Source organism: Dendropsophus ebraccatus, unplaced genomic scaffold (assembly GCF_027789765.1).
Source record: "Dendropsophus ebraccatus isolate aDenEbr1 unplaced genomic scaffold, aDenEbr1.pat pat_scaffold_432_ctg1, whole genome shotgun sequence".
Taxonomy (NCBI): domain Eukaryota; kingdom Metazoa; phylum Chordata; class Amphibia; order Anura; family Hylidae; genus Dendropsophus; species Dendropsophus ebraccatus.
The window spans coordinates 51891-72869 of record NW_027210042.1 but is presented as its reverse complement, the minus strand read 5'-3'; the positions used below and the strand labels follow the sequence as shown (position 1 = coordinate 72869).

At 42.8% G+C, this 20979-nt stretch overlaps 1 protein-coding gene across 1 annotated transcript in view; it reads left to right on the top strand.

The window, feature by feature from the left end:
* Positions 1 to 20487, top strand: part of LOC138776561 (alpha-actinin-3-like) — a 54103-nt gene extending 33616 nt beyond the window's left edge. The window contains 20 exon segments of the mRNA XM_069956141.1: positions 340 to 459; positions 4305 to 4391; positions 4857 to 4944; positions 10272 to 10350; positions 10431 to 10512; positions 10597 to 10682; positions 10771 to 10822; positions 10825 to 10862; positions 11608 to 11838; positions 11959 to 12092; positions 13136 to 13294; positions 13401 to 13509; positions 13588 to 13728; positions 14276 to 14458; positions 14557 to 14691; positions 15975 to 16154; positions 17579 to 17725; positions 18025 to 18090; positions 18244 to 18402; positions 19133 to 20487. Of these exon segments, the coding sequence (XP_069812242.1) occupies positions 340 to 459; positions 4305 to 4391; positions 4857 to 4944; positions 10272 to 10350; positions 10431 to 10512; positions 10597 to 10682; positions 10771 to 10822; positions 10825 to 10862; positions 11608 to 11838; positions 11959 to 12092; positions 13136 to 13294; positions 13401 to 13509; positions 13588 to 13728; positions 14276 to 14458; positions 14557 to 14691; positions 15975 to 16154; positions 17579 to 17725; positions 18025 to 18090; positions 18244 to 18402; positions 19133 to 19291 (2435 nt within the window). The 3' untranslated portion in view covers positions 19292 to 20487.
* The last annotated feature ends 492 nt before the right edge of the window (positions 20488 to 20979 follow it).

Below are 20979 nucleotides of genomic sequence, written 5' to 3'. Positions count from 1 at the left end.
ATATTATAAAAAAAAAAAAAAAACGCATCAAAACGCAGCCATTTTTTAACACACACAAAAACATACTTGGCCTTATTTGTTTGACGTTAAAAAACTGAAGCGATTTGATCCGTCTTTTTTATAATGGAAGTCAACGGAAAAAAAGGAACAGTTTTTCCATCCGTTTTCTGCAAAAATGGATGAAAAAAGAAAACATTGTAAAAACGCAGTGTGAACCCAGCCTTACTATGGTTCAAAATAAATAAAAGTTCAAAATAATTTCAGGTAGCTGGTTCTTTCCAACCTTACATATTTTGTAATAATAGAATAATTTTTTAATTAATTGTATTTCTGTTACAGGTGAAAGACTGCCTAAACCAGACAAAGGGAAAATGCGCTTCCATAAGATCGCTAATGTGAACAAGGCTCTTGACTTCATTGCAAGCAAAGGGGTGAAACTGGTTTCTATTGGTGCAGAGGGTGAGTGGCATCTCAGACAGTCAGTCATGTGACTGTATTACCTAATATGCTGGATGGACAGGTGATAAGGGAAAAATATTGTTGGATTCACTGGTTATACTGGTTATATACTAATCAACAGACACCTGTATAGTTTTAGTACATACTGTACATAACAATTTTTTATTTTAGTTTGGTGACATTTAATGCAGAATTGACAATATCCTTGTTCCTGTTATCTGTTATGGGATTTTCATATGTAAATACACCTCCACCATTACACAGAATATTTCTAAGGTGGGGGGTGTATGGGAAAACCCTTATAGTGTCCTATCATGGCTGAGGCTATGTTCACACACAGTATTTTTGCTCAGTAGTTTGGTCAGTATTTTGCAACCAAAACCAGGAGTGGATTGGAAACACAGAAAGGCTATGTTCACACACTGCTGAAAATAAGTGAATGGCCGCCACTTCGCGTATACAGCTCCTGCTGCAGCCACGGCCGGTATGTGCTGCGGCTGCTGCAGGAGCTGTATACAACGGTTCAGGGAACCATATCAGCCCGAATGGTTCCCTGAACCGTTGTACACAGCTCCTGCAGCAGCCGCAGCACATACTGGCCGCGGCTGCAGCAGGAGCTATATACCCGAAGCGCTCTGCCTGTCAGCGCACTCAGAGAGGGTAAATGACAGGCAGAGAGGCCAGTAGGGGACTGCTGCAGGAGCTGTATACAGCAGTTCAGGGAACCATATCAGCCCAATTGGGCTGATTGGTTCCCTTTAATTGCAAATCACAGAGGTTATTTCAAAACAACGGCTGTTGTTTTAAAATAACAGCAATTATTTTCCAATAAATGACGGCCCTCCACTCAGTTTCAGCAGCGTGAGAACATAGCTTTTCTGTGTTTCTAATCCACTCCTGGTTTTGGTTGCAAAATACTGACCATAATATCGAGCAAAAATACTGTGTGTGAACACAGCCTAATAATGTGGGTGAGAAAATGAAGTTAGGGAATCACTGTGTCAAGAATGATTAAAGGAGAAGTCCGCACAAAACTAAATTAAAGTACTGGAAAATATTCTCAATAGTCATGGGTCGTCTCAGGGTACTATTACACGGAACGATAATCGGCCCGAGTCGGCCGATTATCGCTCCATGTAATAAATACAACGATCAGCCGCAGACAGGCTGATCGTTGATATAGGTTTGGACCTATTTTTGTCGGGCGCCGACCGCACATCGCTACGTATAATAGCGGTGCGCGGCCGGCGACTGACGATATACATTACCTATCCACGTTCCAGGGCTGCTGCTGCGTTCTTCTTCTCCCCGGGTCTTGCGCGCTCTAGCTTGAGATTGACCCGTCAGCTGACAGGCCGCCCGGCCAATCACAGGCCGCGGCGGTCCCGGCCTGTGATTGGCTGAGCGGCCTGTCAGCTGACAGGCCACTCTGAAGTTAGAGCGCGCAGGACCCGGGGAGAAGAAGACCGCAGCAGCAGCCCTGGAACGTGGATAGGTAATGTATATAGTTAAGCAAGGGCTGCAAGGACACCACCCTTATATGCCAGATGAAGTCTTATAAAGCGGGTGCTTTCTGGTGTTGGTCAGTCAATCGAATGTGTGCCGCTGTGCCTCCTCTCCTGCTCCCTCCTACTCGCCGGGACTGGAGTCTAGAGTGAGCCATGGCGCCCTCCTACTGTGGTAATCAGGCTGCTTGGTGGTGTGGGGCTGCTCCGGATGGCTCTGTCTCCCTCCATCTCCACACGCCGGAGCTGTCATCCTGTTTGCACCCACACAGCAGCCACCGTACAGCTCGCACCTCCTGGAGTTACAGCGTCACAGGGCAGGAAAGAGAGAGACCACAGGGGTGTAAGAATTGAATGCAAAGCATGAATGCTGCTGAGCTGGGGTGAAACATATGACACTGAATAAATATTGTATACTTTATATGTGGTGCAGATATAAGATGCTGTAATGGTGCAGCCTGAATCTCTATGACACAGGCAAAGGGATGAGCCAACATCCCGATATTCAGTTCGGATCCCGAACACAAAAAAAGAAAAGATTGTGAAAAGTGAGATTCACGAACAAATAACAAACATACAGTAGAAGCGTACGTTTTGATCTACGCAGTCGTACGCATTTTTTTTGCATTCATTTGCGTACGTTTCGGTCTAGAGTTATGCGCATGCGTACAGATTGTCAGATACAAAGTGTAAATTACGCAGTGGCGTACATTCGCAAGTTTGAATATGTTCGAAAATGATCGTTATAACCATTCCGAACATCAAACTAATTGTTTGTGATCGGTGAACACAAATAATTACATGTTCGTACGAACATACGAAGATTTACAACATGTTCACCAATGTGGCCACAAAAAAAAAATCCATAAATGCAGGTTGTATCTTCATGACAGATTCCCTAATAAAGAGGCACACTCATCTGTCCATATAATACACAGTCACCATTGTTATTCCTGTAGTGTCCTCTGTTCCATCCCTGCTCTGCTCTCCATACTTTTCATTATTATATCTGAGTCATGTGACCTTTGATCAGCCAGCACCTTGAGCTGTAAAAGCATCATCAGTAACTGTGACTGCTTGTGTGGAACAGTCCATCCAGCTTTATCATATATAAAGTTCTGCTGGTCGAGATGGTGGCCCCATTAAAGGGCTTATCCATCACAAGAAAAACATGGCCACTTTCTTCCAGAGACAGCATGACTCTCGTCTCCAGTCTAGGTGTGGTTTGCGAATAAGCCTCATTCACTTCACTGGAACCGAGTCTCAAAACTTGCACCCAAACTGGAGACAAGAGTCGTGCTGTCTCTGGAAGAAAGTGGCCATGTTTTTTTTTTAAACCCTGGACAACCCCTTTAAGAGCACAGAAACACATGTAATTTCCAGGGGTATCCACGTGAGGTCACATGACCCAGGAATTTTCAGATAAAAAGTAACAACTATATCATGTATATGGCTGATTATAGGCATAATGAATAATCAAATAATCCAGAACTAACTCTTTAATGGTACTTTTACACGGAGCGATAATTCGCCCAATCGCACGATTAACAATTTTGAAGTAACAATTTTATTTTTATAATGATCAGCGTTTAGACGGAACGATATATCGTACGGAAAAATCGTTTTGCGATGGCTTAAGCCTATCTCGCACATAGGTTAAATCGGCGAACGACTGTTCACACGGAACGATCTGCGATTTTTTTGCGAACGACCAACGTTGATTTGAGAACATGTTGAAAGATCAAAATGAACGATTTCTCACTCGTCGTTTGATCGTTCGCTGTGTTTACACGGAATGGTTATCGTTCGAATTCGATCGTTATCGTGCAAATTCGAACGATAATCGTTCCGTGTAAAAGAACCATAAGATACCTGTGGGAAATTTAAAGGAACACATACAAATATATGAGATTAATGGGGTAGTTCACAAAAAAAAAAATCTTTCAAATCAACTGGTGCCAGAGATTTGTAATTTACTTCTATTTCAAATTCTCCAGTCTTCCAGTACTTATCAGCTGCTGTATGTCCTGAAGGAAGTGGTATTATTTCCAGTCTGGAGAGCAGAAGTTTTTTATGGGTATTTGCTGCTGCTCTGGACAGTTCCTGACATGGACAGAGGTGGCAGCAGAGAGCACTGTGTCAGACTGGAAAGAATACACCACTTCCTGCAGGACATACAGCAGCTGATAAGTACCAGAAGACTGGATATTTTTTTATAGAAGTAAATTACAAATCTCTGGCACCAGTTGATTTGAAAGAATTTTTTTTTGCTGAAAAAATACACTAAAAATATATCCTGTAGTTTTATATACCAATTCATTGTGTCTTCTCTTTCTGCAGAAATTGTTGATGGAAATCTGAAGATGACCTTGGGTATGATTTGGACTATTATTCTGCGTTTTGCTATTCAGGACATTTCCGTTGAAGGTAAATCTATAGCGCTCCATTATATTACAGCATTTTCCATGGTTTTTTATTATGTGTTATATAGCATTGTGGGTTATGAGGTCTACCACTGATCATTCCTATACATTTCTATAGTAACGTTGCACTGACTGATCAGTAATAAACACCAGGCAGTTATTGGCCACATGGGCTGATCATTCATTAGCCGTTACACTCACGCAGCTTGAGATTTAAAGGGGTTGTCCAGCGCTACAAAAACATGGCCACTTTTTCCCCTCTCTTGTCTCCAGATTGGGTGCGGTTTGGAACTCAGTTCCATTGAAGTAAATGGAGCTTAATTGCAAACCGCACCTGAACTGGAGACAAGAGAGGGGGGAAAAGTGGCCATGTTTTTGTAGTGCTGGACAACCCCTTTAAGTAACCTAACTAGCCCTTTGGTTGGTCCTTCTTGCTCATGTTTTATAAAACCCTATTGTGTTCGCTTAGAAACATCTGCTAAGGAAGGATTGCTGCTCTGGTGTCAAAGGAAGACTGCCCCCTACAGGAACGTCAACGTGCAGAACTTCCACATCAGGTAATGTAAGGTGAAAGGAGAGTAAAGCTCAAATATGTTTCAGCAATATGAGCAAAGGGTGCAAGTGTCGCCCCCTTAAACGACATGACTCCAAGAGCAGAGGGCTTTAAGGGACTCTGTCAGCAGGTTTATGGAGTCCTATCTCAGGGTAGCATAAACTAGTGATAGAGAAGCTGAATAGAATGGTGTATCACTTACATTGTTCTGTGCAGCTGATCCAGAGATCTCCTCCTGAATAACAAGGACAATAAGTAGTTTTCTCCATTATGTGCATGTGCTCAGTAGTCCTTGATATTCATGAGAAGCAGAAAACTCCGCCCACCAGCTGCTGATTGGCAGTTATCTATCCATGCTGTGTATAGTCAGCAACTGTCAATCAGCAGCTGGAGGGTGGGAGGAGGGATGTGGCAGGAATACTATTCTCCTGCATATTAGGAGAACGGCTAAACAGAATGATGTATGTAATACACCGATCTGTTCAGCATTTCCGTCACTAGTTTATGCTGCCCTCATTTAAAGTGGAATAAACCTAGTGACAGATTCCCTTTAGGGGTGAAATAAGTATAAGGCTATGTTCAGACTTTGAAAGAGACTGGCCATTCCGTGACCCGGCCAGTACCAGCCAGATGATCTTTAGTGCCACTGAATTTTGATGCCGGCGCATCCATGCGCGCCTGCATTAGAATTCCCCGCTGCCCATAATGGAGCATGCGGCCAAAGCCGCGCGCTCTATTGTATGCACTGACAGGGTTTTCTGCGGCTTCTATTCAGTGACATGTCAGTTTTTTGCGGTGGCGCTAGGGATCCCGGCCGGAGTGTATACTATGTGTACAACTATTGTTACAATGGTTGTGATTACTACGGAACTTACGTAGTGTGAACATAGCCTAAGGTTGTTTTCCAACCTAACTTGATGACACAGGATTACTAGCCATATAAGATCCCTCAGCAGTGTGCCAATCCATCAGTATATATAAGACATAGATGGGAATGTAAGCTGTTGCACAGATATTTTGTAGGTAGCAATGCTCAGATTACACATATAGTAGTATGGACACAGGTTGTGTAATACAAGTCTCTATGTTTTATCTGTTCATCTGTAAGATATAGCTGGTTGAGGCATGTGGCAGTATTCTTCACTTCTTGGTTATCAATAAAATCCAACTACATTATAGATCATAGAGAGAATGAGTACTCCTCCTTCACCTGGCTATAACTCACAATTGCAGCAGGTCTCAGGAGTAAAACTCAATGTAATCTTTAGGGGTACCCCAGCTGAAATTGGCTTTCTTTCAAATCAACTGATGTCAGAAAGTTATATAGATTTGCAATTTACTTCTATTTAAATATCTCCAGTCTTCCAGCACTTATCAGCTGCTGTATGTCCTGCAGGAAGAGATGTATTCTTTTTAGTCTGACACAGTGCTCTCTGCTACCACCTCTGTCCATGTCAGGAACTGCCCAGAGCAGGAGAGGTTTTCTATGGGAATTTGCTGCTGCTCTGGACAGTTCCTGACATGAACAGAGGTGGCAGCAGAGAACACTGTGTCAGACTGGAAAGAATACCACTTCGTGCAGGACATACAGCAGCTGATAAGTACTGGAAAACATTGAGATTTTAAAATAGAAGTAAATTACAAATCTATATAACTTTCAGCTGATTTTGACGGAATCCTCCTTTAACTTCTGACATGCCTGAGGACACTAATGCTACATTCACTTTAAATATAAATGCAACATTCCCTTATACAACAAGTTCTATAGCATTGACTAAAATCACTATCCTCCATGTGGTACAATGATTTGTCACCCAGGATAACTGTGCTTGATGTCTGTGTTCCCCTTTACACCCTTTAAAACACCCTACCCCTTGGCACTCGCATGGTCTGCTTCTATGGCACATGAACTCTTGCATCAGGACATTCCCTTCTCGAATGTCTGCCAACCGGGTGAATAGTTGTGAAAACTATTCTTAGATTTAGATCCGCAGCTTACTCATTACAGCATCAGGTAGGCAGGTAAAGAAATAGAACTTTTTGGCTGAGTTTTCTATTTGCTGTATGAATATGGTATGAACGGGGTAAGAGATAACTAGCTGACTGGGGTCTGACTGCTGAGACCCCTGCTGGTGATCAGAATGGACAGAATTGTAGTTTTACAACGGCTGGAGGGGTGAATGTTCCCTATACCTGGTCTATGTGACCAGTACTGTCATTTCCAGGAACGTTTGACATATCCTCAGACAAGTCAAAAGTTACTGATGGCAGTGGGTCTCACTCCTGAGACCTGGTGTTATACCGGGATCGGAGTGCTTGGCAGCAGGGACTTCTGATTTGTTTGCTGTTAAGGTGCGTTCACACTACGGAATACGCACAGAATTTTAAGCTGATTCCAATTTAGTCCGTAAAAATGAACATTTCATTATTCTATTGTGTTGAATAGGCTTTCCACTCATTCGTCCACATGCCGGAATTTCTGTCAGGATCCGCGTTCCGTCTAAATAGTTGACATGTTAATTTTTTTGTGCGGATTCCACTAGAGAAATCCTATAGAAGTCAATGAGGCTTGCATTCAGCTCAAATTCTGCTCCTATTCTGCCAGAGCTGAATAGGTGGGGAGTTTTAAGCAGAAAACTTTCCTCTTCAATTCCTCGCCTTTTCCTCAGTTTGAATGCAGAAATTCTGTGCAGAATTTCCGTGCGGATTCGGTGAGTGCATGTGGGAGTTCCACATGGAATTTTCGTAGCCGATTCCGTAGTATGAAGGGCCCTAAGGAAATCACGCGCATAACTTGCCGCGGATTCCGCCTCACGCGCGCTCCCGCTTGAAGTTCTGCTGGTCCCATAGGCTCCATTCTATGGTCCGGCGGATTTTGTCGTCCACCCAAAGAAGGGACATGTCAATTCTTTTGGCGGGCAGCGGAATCTACCCGACTGTAGAATGGAGCCTACAGGATGGCCAGATGTTTAAGCAGAAGTGCGCACGGAATCTGCTGGAGCTTATCTGCATGATTTATTCAGTGTGCAAGGGCCCTAATGGAGAGAACAAGTCAGATTTGATTGACAGCCGCAGAGTGAATGGCACTGTCTCTTAGGATTTCAGTAGTTCTCGGGGGTCAGTCACAATAGACTTCTGTTTTTGTAATTGGTACGGATACCCCATTTTCTATTGGGATCACCCCTTCTGTTTCTCCACCTGACTGGAAACGGGACACAAAAAAACTACACAAAATAGCCACTGTCACAGTACCTGGATAAGTATGTTGTATCAGTATTTGTAAACCAAGAACAGGCATGGATCCAAAGTGGCCTTATAAATCACTGACCCTAATGCTGAGGTAATACCTCAAAACCTCAAATGTTGGAGGAAATCTCATTTTGCACAAATTGGGAGTAATTCCATCGATATTTACCTCACTATATGGAGCGACAGATTTACAAGGTGCCAATACTCTAAACCCTTCACACATTCTACTTTCCCAATAGCCGGGATGAAAGTCAGCTTTCCATTCCTGTCTTTACGTTATGTGACTTTGGCTGCCGTAATAAGCTCGGCCTCATCCTGACAACCCTCCCAGGAATCTGCTTATGACAGTGAACTACGGAGAGCATCTGCTGACATCAGTCACCACAACTATTTTTACCTCACAGGGTGGCTAACATGGCTCTCCTCATATCAGGGACGGCGGAAAACAAGTAAAATACACTGATGTAGTCACAGCCTAAAAGTAGCACTTTAAGAACACAGGATAAGTGGCAGCGCTTATATATTCTTCACATGTCATGGAATGGAGGGAACTACCTAGATATTTGGTTGCCATATAGGCGTGACCTTAGGGCCTGCCGCTTGTGAACACACATGGAAGAGCACTGATCGGCACTCTCTTACATGGTTTGGTAATCGCTAGAGATGAGCAGAAGTGGAGTCTGATCATTCGGCATTCGATTATCGGTGGCTGAAAAAGTTGGATACAGCCCTAGGGAGTCCAGGAAAACATGGCTACGGCCATAGGCTGTAGCCACCGTTATTCAAATACTGGACGATCAAACTGACTTGAGTACTGAACCTATTAGGCCCAAAAACACATGGGAGGGGAGATTTATCAAACTGGTGTAAAGCAGAATTGTCTAAGTTGCCCCTAGCAACCAATCAGATTCCACTTTTCATTCCTCACAGACTCTTTGGAAAATGAAAGGTGAAATCTGATTGGTTGCTAGGGGCAACTAAGCCAATTCTACTTTACACCAGTTTGAAATATCTCCCCCACAGTGTTTTTTTATTATTATTTTAATTTTTGCTGTAAATTTCCCACTTTTTACAGCATTTGCATAATAGCAAAATAGCAGGAAATTCGCCATGTGTGGACACTACATTTCTTTCCTCCTATTTTGTACCAAAAATAGACATTATTTGGCCTTTTTATGGCACAAAAGCCATCCACAAAAAATTCCTGTTGACTGAAAGGCCCCAAAACTGTGTGTGAATTGTTACTGTAGGAGTGTTCTTTGTTGCCCATAGCAACCAACCAGGATTCAGTAAAACTGCCTTTTTTTTTTGCATTTTTTTTTGCATTTTTTTCTTACCAGCCGTTTTTCCATTCCGTTAAACTCAATAGCTGGCAAAAGACATTGGTTTTCTGGCTGTCTTTTGTAGTCTTGTAAAATTGCCAAATAATGGCTGTATTTTGATATATAAGATGGGGGTGGTTGGGATGGAGGAATTTCGTCTGAAAAGTGCCGATCAGCAAGATAGCATGATCAATTGCTCGGCCAGGCTGAATGGAGGATTGCTGTATCATTTGTGTGGTCATTTAAACACATTGCTAACATCCGGTGTACACAGAGAGATGTGTGGCCGATAACAATGATCTTTTGTGCCGCACAAAGTCAAGCTTCCATGTTAACATGTATTATATAGATATCAGAGAAGGCTGCAGCACTACTGACACAGGCAGCTTCCCCAAGTGTAATATCTATTCTAATGCTTACATGTATTATACAGACATCATAGGAGGCTCAGTATCTGCATGCAACAACGCTAATATCGGTAACGGTATGCATGTGCAGACCTGCATGCGTATACTTGCGCATGTGCAGCCCTGTATACGTTTGCTTTGGCATGTGCACTCCTGTATGTGTATGCTTTTACATGTGCAGCCCTGTATGCATATGCTTGTGCAGCCCTGTAGTTCCCAACACAGCCATTGGTGTCAGCAGAGGGACCATGTAAAAAAAAAAAAAAAAAAATTTCTTTAGTAAAGTCATAGTTAGTTATTTAACTTTATTTAACAAATGTAATAACGAAAATCGTACTTTCTCTTACATAAAGCTGGAAGGATGGCCTTGCACTGTGCGCTCTCATCCATAGACACAGGCCTGACCTCATCGACTACTCCAAACTGAGGAAGGTACAGAAAGATCAACTACAAAACTCTTTATAATACTTAAAGGGGCTGCACATTTATAATTTTATTGATAACCCCTCTAGGATGACCCCATCGGTAACCTGAACACCGCCTTTGATGTAGCAGAAAAGTTCCTGGATATTCCCAAAATGTTGGACGCAGAAGGTATGTGCTTTATAACAAGTAGAGGAGCGGAGCGATAGGTCTGCCTACAGCCTTATATACCTTATATGTTATTCTCTTCCTCAGATATTGTGAATACACCCAAGCCCGATGAGAAGGCAATCATGACCTACGTGTCCTGCTTCTACCATGCATTTGCTGGAGCTGAACAGGTAACAATAGACAAAAGTCTATAATCTCTAGTTCTGCTGTTTCAGTATTCTGATAGTTCACCTCTACATATCTTTTTTTCCCCCACAGGCTGAGACTGCAGCAAATAGGATCTGTAAGGTTCTTGCAGTGAACCAGGAAAATGAAAGTTGATGGAAGAATATGAAAAGTTAGCAAGTGAGGTTAGTGTAATACTCCACTGCTACTATACTTTACTTTCATATTTCATTACATATGGTTGTACAAATCCAGTCACTTTAAGCTGATGACTCCCCAATGCAGTCCAGAATGCACGGCTAAGTGCTTCTCTCTATTCTCTGTCTATGGGTTAGAGGATGTCGTGGTCACTCTTGGTCATGTCTTGGTCACAAGTCCCAGAAATTAAAATAAAAAATACAGGAAGGGAGGGTGTGTGTGAACATAATAATGAAAGTATACTTACCTCACCGTGCCTCTGTTGCGCTGCTCTCACCTCTCTTTGACAGCCGCCAAAGTAATTTTCATCCGGCTTCTCCATACGTCAAGGCCCCAGGTCCTCCCACTGGAACATCATTGCCGTGATGATGGATATACTTTCGTTATTATGTTCACGCAACCCCCACCCCACATCTTTCTCTATTTTCTTTTTATTTCATGGGACTTTTCCTTTAAGCATAGTAATTAGAGAACTTGCTGAAAGAATGTGGCTGCTATAGGGCTCCTCGGGGGAGGAGCCCAGTTAAGTTTATTTCCAATGAGTGAAACTTCTACAAACCTACACATGTGATGAGAAGTTTGGTGGTTGAAAATGTACTGACATGGAAGGGGCCCTATATTAAATTATGGGCTACAGCTTCTTTATTTGTTCCCCTGTTAGAAAATGTTATTATGACAAATCGTCTGCCAATGTTCTAATCACTACTCTAAAATTTTCAATCCATTCTTTAGCTCCTGGAATGGATCCGCCGTACTATCCCATGGCTGGAAAACAGAACCCCCGAAAAATCAATGGGTGCGATGCAGAAGAAACTGGAGGACTTCCGAGATTACAGGAGAGTTCACAAGCCTCCTCGCGTTCAGGAGAAGTGTCAGCTGGAAATTAACTTTAACACTCTGCAAACCAAGCTGAGGCTCAGCAACCGCCCTGCCTTCATGCCATCCGAGGGCAAGATGGTTTCTGTAAGTATAACAGGGCAGGGAATAAGTGAAGGTACAGATGTCATGAATAAACTAAATACCTAAATTTGTTATTTGGCCCTTGTGTGAGAAGAAAGCATTCACTGAGATATTTTACATCAGGATATTGCCAATGCCTGGAAAGGACTGGAGCAAGTAGAAAAGGGTTATGAAGAGTGGCTTCTTCTAGAAATCAGGAGACTGGAGAGACTGGAGCATCTGGCCGAAAAGTTTAGGCAGAAGGCCACCTCTTCATGAGTCCCTGGACTAGAGGTAGGTGGACAACTACTCAATGGAATAGTGTGGAAACAATCACTGCGAACAGTAGATTATGGAGTTCTGATATTCTGTGAGAGTCATTAAAAGAAAAAAAAAGTTGTACACCAGTCATTCACCCTCAATTTACTACTGCAGTCTGTCTTGTACGACAAGACAGATTACCAGCTTACTTAGAAACCTGGTGACATGCTGTCCACTCTATGCAGAGGGGAGGGTAGCAGAAAGTGTTGTGGTCAGAGAAAACTGACAATTAGAGACGGAGCCTGTAAAGGAGAAAACTCAAGCAGGGATTGGGATAGGAAGGGGTGCGAGGAGGCATTGAAGACTGCAGCATTTAAGGGATTGGCTGGGAAAAATTCACAATTAGCAATGCTACTGGGGCTGTGGGGGACATGTCAGTAATCTATACTTACCTGTCCCACTCCTCAACACTGCTGGATGAAAACATCCAACAAAGTACTGCTCCCACTGAAAATGTCTAGAGTCTATGCTGACCATGGGAACGTGACATTATGAATGTTACGAAAACACTGACAAGTGGGCAGCCTAGGAACCAGCAGCGTCGGGGGACCGGGATTGACATGTATCCTGCAGCTCCGGGAGCATGGGTTAGCATGAATCTTCCCATGACAACCCCTTTAAAGTGCCCCGGACTGCCACTTCTGCCTGCCTTCCATGCGCAATTCTGGCCCGATTCTGGCCCGACAGATATAGCTTTCCGAGTAGGGAGAGGCGTTGCAGCCCAGGATAATTCAGTGCTTTGACCACGCCTTTATGACACTTTAGAGCGGTAATAAAAAAACTTTTTGGGGGATTGAAGCTTTGGGCAACTACAGTACCGTTATGGATAGTCTCACCGCTTACATGGCTATGTAAGCAAATTGGGGCAATTTTTCTAGCAGGCAGTTTTTCTTTATTTCCCGTTACCTCTTTTCTCCAAATGGCTCAACAGATACATATATCCAGCAGTATGACCAGCTTGAACACTTGGTGATTTTCTTCTAATATCTACTCTTCTGTTGTGTCCAGGAAAGGAAGAACTGCTGTCTCAGAGAGACTATGAATCAGCCTCTCTTATGGAGATCAGGGCCCTTGTGCGCAAACATGAAGCCTTCGAGAGTGACCTGGCTGCCCACCAGGACCGCGTGGAGCAGATTGCAGCCATTGCTCAGGAGCTGAAGTGAGTTTAGATGTCTCTTCAATACAACTCTATACTTTGTCTGGTCTCTTGTTGTTCCAGTAACCACCGCTTTAGGAAAAGCTTACACTATTCTGTTCCTCTACAGTGAGCTTGACTACCATGATGCCGCAGCCGTCAATAGCCGTTGCCAGGCAATCTGTGACCAGTGGGACACTCTTGGTACCCTCACACAAAAGAGGAGAGATGCTCTTGAGGTAGAATACTGGATAAATAATACTAATATTAAGAAATTGTAAGGAAATATAACTTACAGTGATCATGTTTCTTCTTAGCGTGTAGAGAAGCTCTTGGAAACCATTGACCAGCTGTATCTGGAGTTCGCCAAGAGAGCTGCTCCATTTAATAACTGGATGGATGGCGCTATGGAGGATCTGCAGGATATGTTCATTGTACACAGTATTGAAGAGATTCAGGTGAGAAGGCCTTCAATAAATCCTAACCCGTCAGTAATCAGCATTTTTGGTGAATCTAAATATCCACTGTTGTCCCAACAAACTTAGCATAGATAATTGTTACAAGTGAGACTGTAATATATCTTATCAGACAAGAATGCTTCTTATCAAACAAGAATGCTGACATCCACTCGGCTTAGCAACGACTTTTGTTTACTGGTTACAACTTTAAGTAGCTCAGTGATCAGTCTATGAAGGGGGGGGGGGGTGCCTAAGAACACACACACACTGCAGAGAGAGAGAGAAAGACAATTAAGAGACAACTTTTTTTTTTTTTTTTTTTAAATCTCAGCCTTTTCTATACTTAAGTGCCCAGTGGGCTGTTGGTCACTTAGGACCGCCCACTGGACACCAAATTTCAGAATGAGCTGTGACTTATATATTTTTTAAAACAAGACAAAATAGATTCAAAGGACTTGAGAATAGTTAAGGAAGAAATCTTTTTTTGCGTGTATTTTCTTTGTTCCACGACACTTGATAATATTGCCTTGGTTTATTGTAATTGCAGAGCCTCATTACAGCACATGAACAGTTTAAGGCAACTCTTCCCGAGGCCGACAAGGAAAAGATGTCAATTCTGGGCATCCAGGGTGAAATTCAGAAAATTGCTCAGACTTATGGAATCAAGTTATCTGGAATTAACCCATACACCGTCCTCACCCACCTTGATGTTGCCAATAAGTGGGAGTCGGTGAGCAGTGGGAGTCGGTGAACAGAGAATAAAATAACTTTATATATAGCATGAATATTTGAGAAACAAATACTTAAGACCTTTTTTACTTTCAACAGGTGAAACAACTGGTTCCCCACAGAGACCAAACCCTGCAGGAGGAGCTGGCCCGTCAACAGGCCAATGAGCGCTTGCGTCGTCAGTTTGCAGCACAAGCCAATGTCATTGGGCCCTGGATCCAGACCAAGATAGAGGTTGGTTCAACTGCATCAAAGCTTAGATAGCGATACGTAAGGACTAGTGCATCATCCTAGTCCTTTTTTCAAATCTGTATAGGATATCCCCAATCCGTAAAAAAAATTGTCCGTAATGCATCTGTAATCCGTATTTTTTGCAGATCAGCAGTTTTTATGGATTTATGAACATTACGGACATTTCTTCCATAAAAATTGTGGATCTGCAAAAATTACTGATGCTTCCATAGACTTCCAAGAGGCAATCTGTGCCGCAGTTATGGTTTGCACTAGAGTAATTTCTGTGGATTACTGATCTGTAAGACTATGGACAGTGTGAATAGACCAATTGAAATCAATGGGCCCTAAATTTCCGGGCACACTTACAGAACATGTGAATGTAGCCTTAGGAAGCAGCCACATGTTGCAGAAATGCTGCGGAAACATTCACTTTTAACTACTGTGAGTATTATGATGCATTGAGCTCCCAAATGGCCAGAGCACTTCCCTACTGAACTGGCAAAGCTGTTATTTTGGTAGGGTAATGCTCTGGCCATTTAGGACCTCATTGCATCATAATTCCGTATGTTGCTGTGAGTTCAATTCTTTGAAATTTGGCCGACACATGGACCATGTTTCACAGCCAGAACATGACTGCGTGCATGCATCCCGAATGCTGACTTAGTATAGTGAGAAGCGATGCATACAGTATCAGAATGGGTTTACAGTGCGTTTTTGCGAAAAATGGATTGGAAAAAAAAGCAGGTTAGACAAATCTTTGTGTGCACAAGACGCTGAGGAGGAAGGTAAGTTTTCTGAGTGCAGTTTCCATGCGGGCAGTTTGGAGCACTGGGTGTAGGACTACCCAGAGCACTGATCCGCCCCTGGCCTGCTCCGTTACATTAGGAGGGATGGGCTGGCCAGGCTGACCAGTGCTCCAAACTGCCCGATTAGCCTAAGGATATAACTACAAATTACACTGAAATGGCGCAGAGGATGAAGGTAAGAAACTCACCTTCATCCTTAGCGCCCTGTGCACAAAGGGGAGATATCAGTAAGTTAGATGCATCAACCAGTAGGTTTATGGTATCTCAAGCCATCCCCGAGAATAGGGGTGAACCCCCATGTGTGGTCGTTTACCATCAAGTAAATGGGAGATCTGGAAAAAGACAAGTGTATTTGGTTGCCTCTGTAATGGAAAGTAGTCATGGTCAGATGAAAAATAAAACATTTCTTGCATGTACAATATGTTATTGGTTATTACTTTTTACATGTGCCATTTCTGGTTCTTCGCCTCTATCTAGGAGATCGGTCGCATATCTGTGGACATTAGCAGTTCTCTGGAAGACCAGATGAACCACCTTAAGCAATATGAACAGAATATCATCTCCTACAAGACCAACATTGATAAACTTGAGGGAGATCATCAACTCATCCAAGAGTCTCTGATCTTTGACAACAAACACACCAACTATAGTATGGAGGTAAGTCTTTTAGGGTTAAACTAAGGTGAGATCTCTTTTTTGTCCCATGATATATCTGCTATCCAGCCGCTCAATTCCTTCTCTATGGGAGCTGTACTGCAGCAGTTCCTATATAGAGTTAATGGAATGGTGATGCACACGTGTGACCGCTTCTCCGATATGACAGGAGACTAATGGCAGTGTGGTGAGAGGCTAGAAATAACTTATTTTGGTCCGGAGGACTTACTTTAATTGCAAACAACTTCTCTCTATTTATAATCGTACATGATTCCTAACATATTTATAAATCACATCTATTACTAAAAATGAGATATCTGGAAAAAAAAAACAACCTTAAAGTCTTGGCCACTAGGTGTCTCACTTACCTTCAATCTGCTGTCCACTGCCTGTTGTTAGGAGAAATCTGTCTCTAGCAACAGACATATCAAAATAAATGACAGGAAATTGGGTGGAGGTTAGCATGTGCTATGTGCAGGAGAGAGGCTGAGCCTTGTGCCTGCAAGCTGAGCCACTCTGGCTGCAGAACAGGTACATTGTTCCTCAAAGGTAAATCAAGGCTTCCATATCCAGCCACAAAGCTCAGGGCAGCTGTCCCTTGTGTAAATATCAGTGTACCTACTGCTGCAGCAGCAATTTCGGTCACATCTGCATCGTTGCCGCTGTTTCTTAGAATTTTGCTCACATAGCATCAGTAACCCCTTCTCCATCCACTTGCCATAGTAGTGTACTGAATAAATCACCACCCAGCAAAGTGACAGCCTGCTCAATTCAATGCACTTTCACCAGCAGTATGTCAAGGTATAGCAAAGAGGTGTTTGTGCCGTTACTGGCCAGAGAAGTAAGGGAAAGGAAGCCCATGTGTGTGTAATGCTGGTCAGAGAAGTAAGGGAAAGGAAGTATATGTGTGTACTGCTGGTCGGAGAAGTAAGGGAAAGGAAGTCCATTTGTGTGTACTCCTGGTCAGGTACGTAAGGGAAAGGAAGTCCATGTGTGTGTACTCCTGGTCAGAAAAGTAAGGGAAAGGAAGTCCATGTGTGCGGACTCCTGGTCAGAGAAGTAAGGGAAAGGAAGCCCATGTGTGTGTACTCCTGGTCAGAGAAGTAAGGGAAAGGAAGTCCATGTGTGTGTACTCCTGGTCAGAGAAGTAAGGGAAAGGAAGTCCATGTGTGTGTTCTCCTGGCAAACAACCCAGCTCTGGTCTAGCCTCCAGAAATAGAATAAGGGTTTCGGTAGGAACAAATTGTTTGCGGGTCTTTGAAGAAAATTATATTCTATCGTTTCTTATGTCCTGTATATATTACATACTTTATTAAATGGGTTTTTCATCATACCACTCTGTGCTTTACATGACAGTTTAGGTTGACTTAATATTTCTTTGTTTCTTTTCTCATCACTTTTATATTACTTTCTACCTTTTTCTTCAGCACATCCGTGTTGGATGGGAGCAGCTCCTCACTACAATCGCTAGGACCATCAATGAAGTTGAAAACCAGATCCTGACCCGTGATGCTAAGGGCATCAGCCAAGAACAGATGAACGAGTTCCGCGCTTCATTCAACCACTTTGACAGGGTGAGGATTCCCTACTCATCAACAGGACCACGTTAGCTAAAAATATAAATTGTGTGACACAGTCATTAAGATAGAATATAGAATATTCTGCACTGTGTACAACAATTAGAAGAAAAGCTATAAGTAGCTAAACAAAGAATAGAAAGGAGCAAGTTATTGAGTTCATAAGAATTCATGACCGCTGCAGTGACCTACTCCGGAGAGCCCTCACCTTACAGAGGGCCATTGGTCTGCAACACAGATTATTGGTTATGTAATATTTTTTTTCTAAACTACACTTCATTTTCTTTTACCTACAGAAGAGGAATGGCATGATGGATCCTGATGACTTCCGTGCTTGTCTGATTTCCATGGGTTATGATCTGGTAAGACAATGAACCAAAAAAAAAAAAACACAAGTTACCGGTAAATTAATTTTGAAATTAAGTTTAAATCCTTTTTTAAAATTTTTAATTTCTTTCATTTAACTTTTTTACTCCGTAGTTAAAATATTAAATTTTTTTTTTTTTTCCCTCTAGGGTGAGGTTGAGTTTGCTCGCATTATGACTTTGGTTGATCCTAACAACACAGGAGTTGTGACCTTCCAGGCCTTCATTGACTTCATGACTCGGGAGACAGCAGAAACAGACACTGCTGAACAAGTTATGGCTTCATTCAAGATCCTGGCATCCGATAAGGTCAGTAGGAAAGCAAACAAGCCTAGAATTGTGTGTATAAAAGTCCCCTATACCAATGCCATAGCCGATGGCCAAACAGTCGCTCAGGACAACAGCTATGTCTCCCGATCCCTCCATACACATGGAAATTTGTCTCGGCTGAGTGTTCATGTGCAGTGAAGAGATGGAGGAGTATTCCAGACCCCATTGCTGGTGGATAAGGCAGTTAAAATCCAACCTGCCTGTTCCTCTATCTTGATATCACCTGTCAGGAGAGAGTTTGGTGGTCCTCCACACAACTTCAAGAGTCAGTCAGTCTTGATGAATTTTTTTTAGGCTCGGATGCCTTTTTTGATAAGGTGCTTGGGGAGGTTTGAGTTTAAAAGCCAGGTGCAGACACCTGGCTATTTTACCCCTTAGATGCTGTGGTCAATAGGGACTGCAGCATTTAGGTGGATAGACTGGGGGTGGAGTTTCATCAGATTGATGCTTGCCAGAGGGGCATCAATAGATTTTCATGGCAACTAGGGACTAACAAAGTCTTCTTTGCCTGCTAAGACTTTAGGGATCAGAAGATTGCATTGTGAAATTCTTATGGGAGGGGGTCCCCATGGCTGCACCCCACAAAATAAGGAATACAACTCTTCTTGGGGAAAAGCAGACCCAACTACTTCTAAGTCAATAAAAAACTGAAACGTTATTAGTAGCCATTGCAGTTCCATGAGTCTGATGTATTTTCTTTGATTTTCAGAGCTACATCACCATCGAGGAACTCCGCAGAGAGCTGCCACCTGAACAAGCCGAATATTGCATCAGCCGCATGACAAAATACGTGGGTGCAGACACTGTTTCCGGAGCTCTGGATTATATGTCCTTCTCCAGTGCTCTTTATGGAGAGAGCGATCTGTAAATTAAAAAAAAACAAAACAAAAAAAAACACCTTCCCCTGATGCCCTTGACTGTTCCCGAGCTCTACTCCCCTTCCCTCAATCATTTATCTAAAGACAAAATGGCCGTCCTAAAGTCTAGCACAGTGCCACATAAAATGTATATATACACTTTACTGAGCGACAAAAGCTGAGGAATGGTCACCAAGTTATTATGTTATCAACACGCATCATGTATGAGTTTGTCTATTTTATTGGTATCTGAAATTCATATGGTTGTCATAGTCATATGTTCCAGAAGCACCAAATGCACTTTGTTGTACCATTGTGAAGGAAGGAACACATATTACGGTCCAGACATATTTATGAAAGCTGTGCAGTCCTGTGCTGTAGAAGCTGTGCAGTCCTGTACCGTGGAAGCTGTGCAGTCCTGTGCTGTGGAAACAGTGCTGTCCTGTGCTGTAGAAGCTGTGCAGTCCTGTGCTGTTGAAGCTGTGCAGTCCTGTGCTGTTGAAGCTGTGCAGTCCTGTGCTGTGGAAGCTGTGCAGTCCTGTACCATGGAAGCTGTGCAGTGGAAGCTTTGCAGTCCTGTACCGTGGAATCCGTGCAGTCCTGTGCCGTAGAAGCTGTGCAGTCCTGTGCTGTCGAAGCTGTGCAGTCCTGTGCCGTAGAAGCTGTGCAGTCCTGTGCTGTAGAAGCTGTGCAGTCCTGTGCTGTGGAAGCTGTGCAGTCCTGGGCTGTTGAAGCTGTGCAGTTCTGTTCCGTGGAAGTTGTGCTGTGCTCGTCCAAATGCTCTCTACATGAACTTGTCCAAATCATTATTGGACCGTGTCGCCATTTGGACGTCCCTAGCGCATCCCATCTACAGAATAAGTGTATATATACATTTTTCAATTGCTGTATTGTCATGAAGGTAGTATTTGTAGTTTAGCTTTTCAGGCAAGTAGCGGTATATGATACTTTTCTAATGTGCACAAATCCCTAAAGCGGCAAAGGGTCATTGAACGTGGTAAAAAAAAGAAGAAGAGTGGGAGTCAGTCTCAAGGTTGGTGAACTCACTGAGCCAATACGTGTCAGCAATGTGCCTGTTTACCCAGTGTGGTGTGCTTTATGGTTCAGGAACAAATTTTTTTTTTTTTTTAACATTGTCAACCATTACTGTGGCCTACTCTCAGAAAACCTCCTCTAAATATCAGAGGAAATAAATGTGAATATTTAATGGTTTGTTGATTGTTTTGTTCTACTTTTCGTACCATACACACGTATAAACTGCAAACGTTTCACTGGGGATTATTACTATATGTTATTAGACAGGTTATTGGCATGTTTTCATGTTATGGAAGCACAGATGGATATATGACAGGTATTATGTGTCTGACCTAACAGTTGTTAGGAATATGAATTGCAGGTGACAGATTTACTTTAAAGTGTCACTGAAAACTTTTGGCTGGTCATAAAGACACTTTAAAAGTTTTTATTAGTGGGGGTCTGGGTGCTTCTTCCTGCTGCTTTGTATGGTCTGAATAGATGTCATATGTATCTATGACATATCAAACGGATGAGGGACATAGCTTAGATGCACAATGATGCACCGAAACGCATCAAAATGTAGATTTGTAGCTCAGGTCAGTATAAGCACATAGACAAGTCTGAAGATGTGGCACCAAACTTATCAAACAGCCTGAGCCACTGGGGTATATTGGCCTATTTC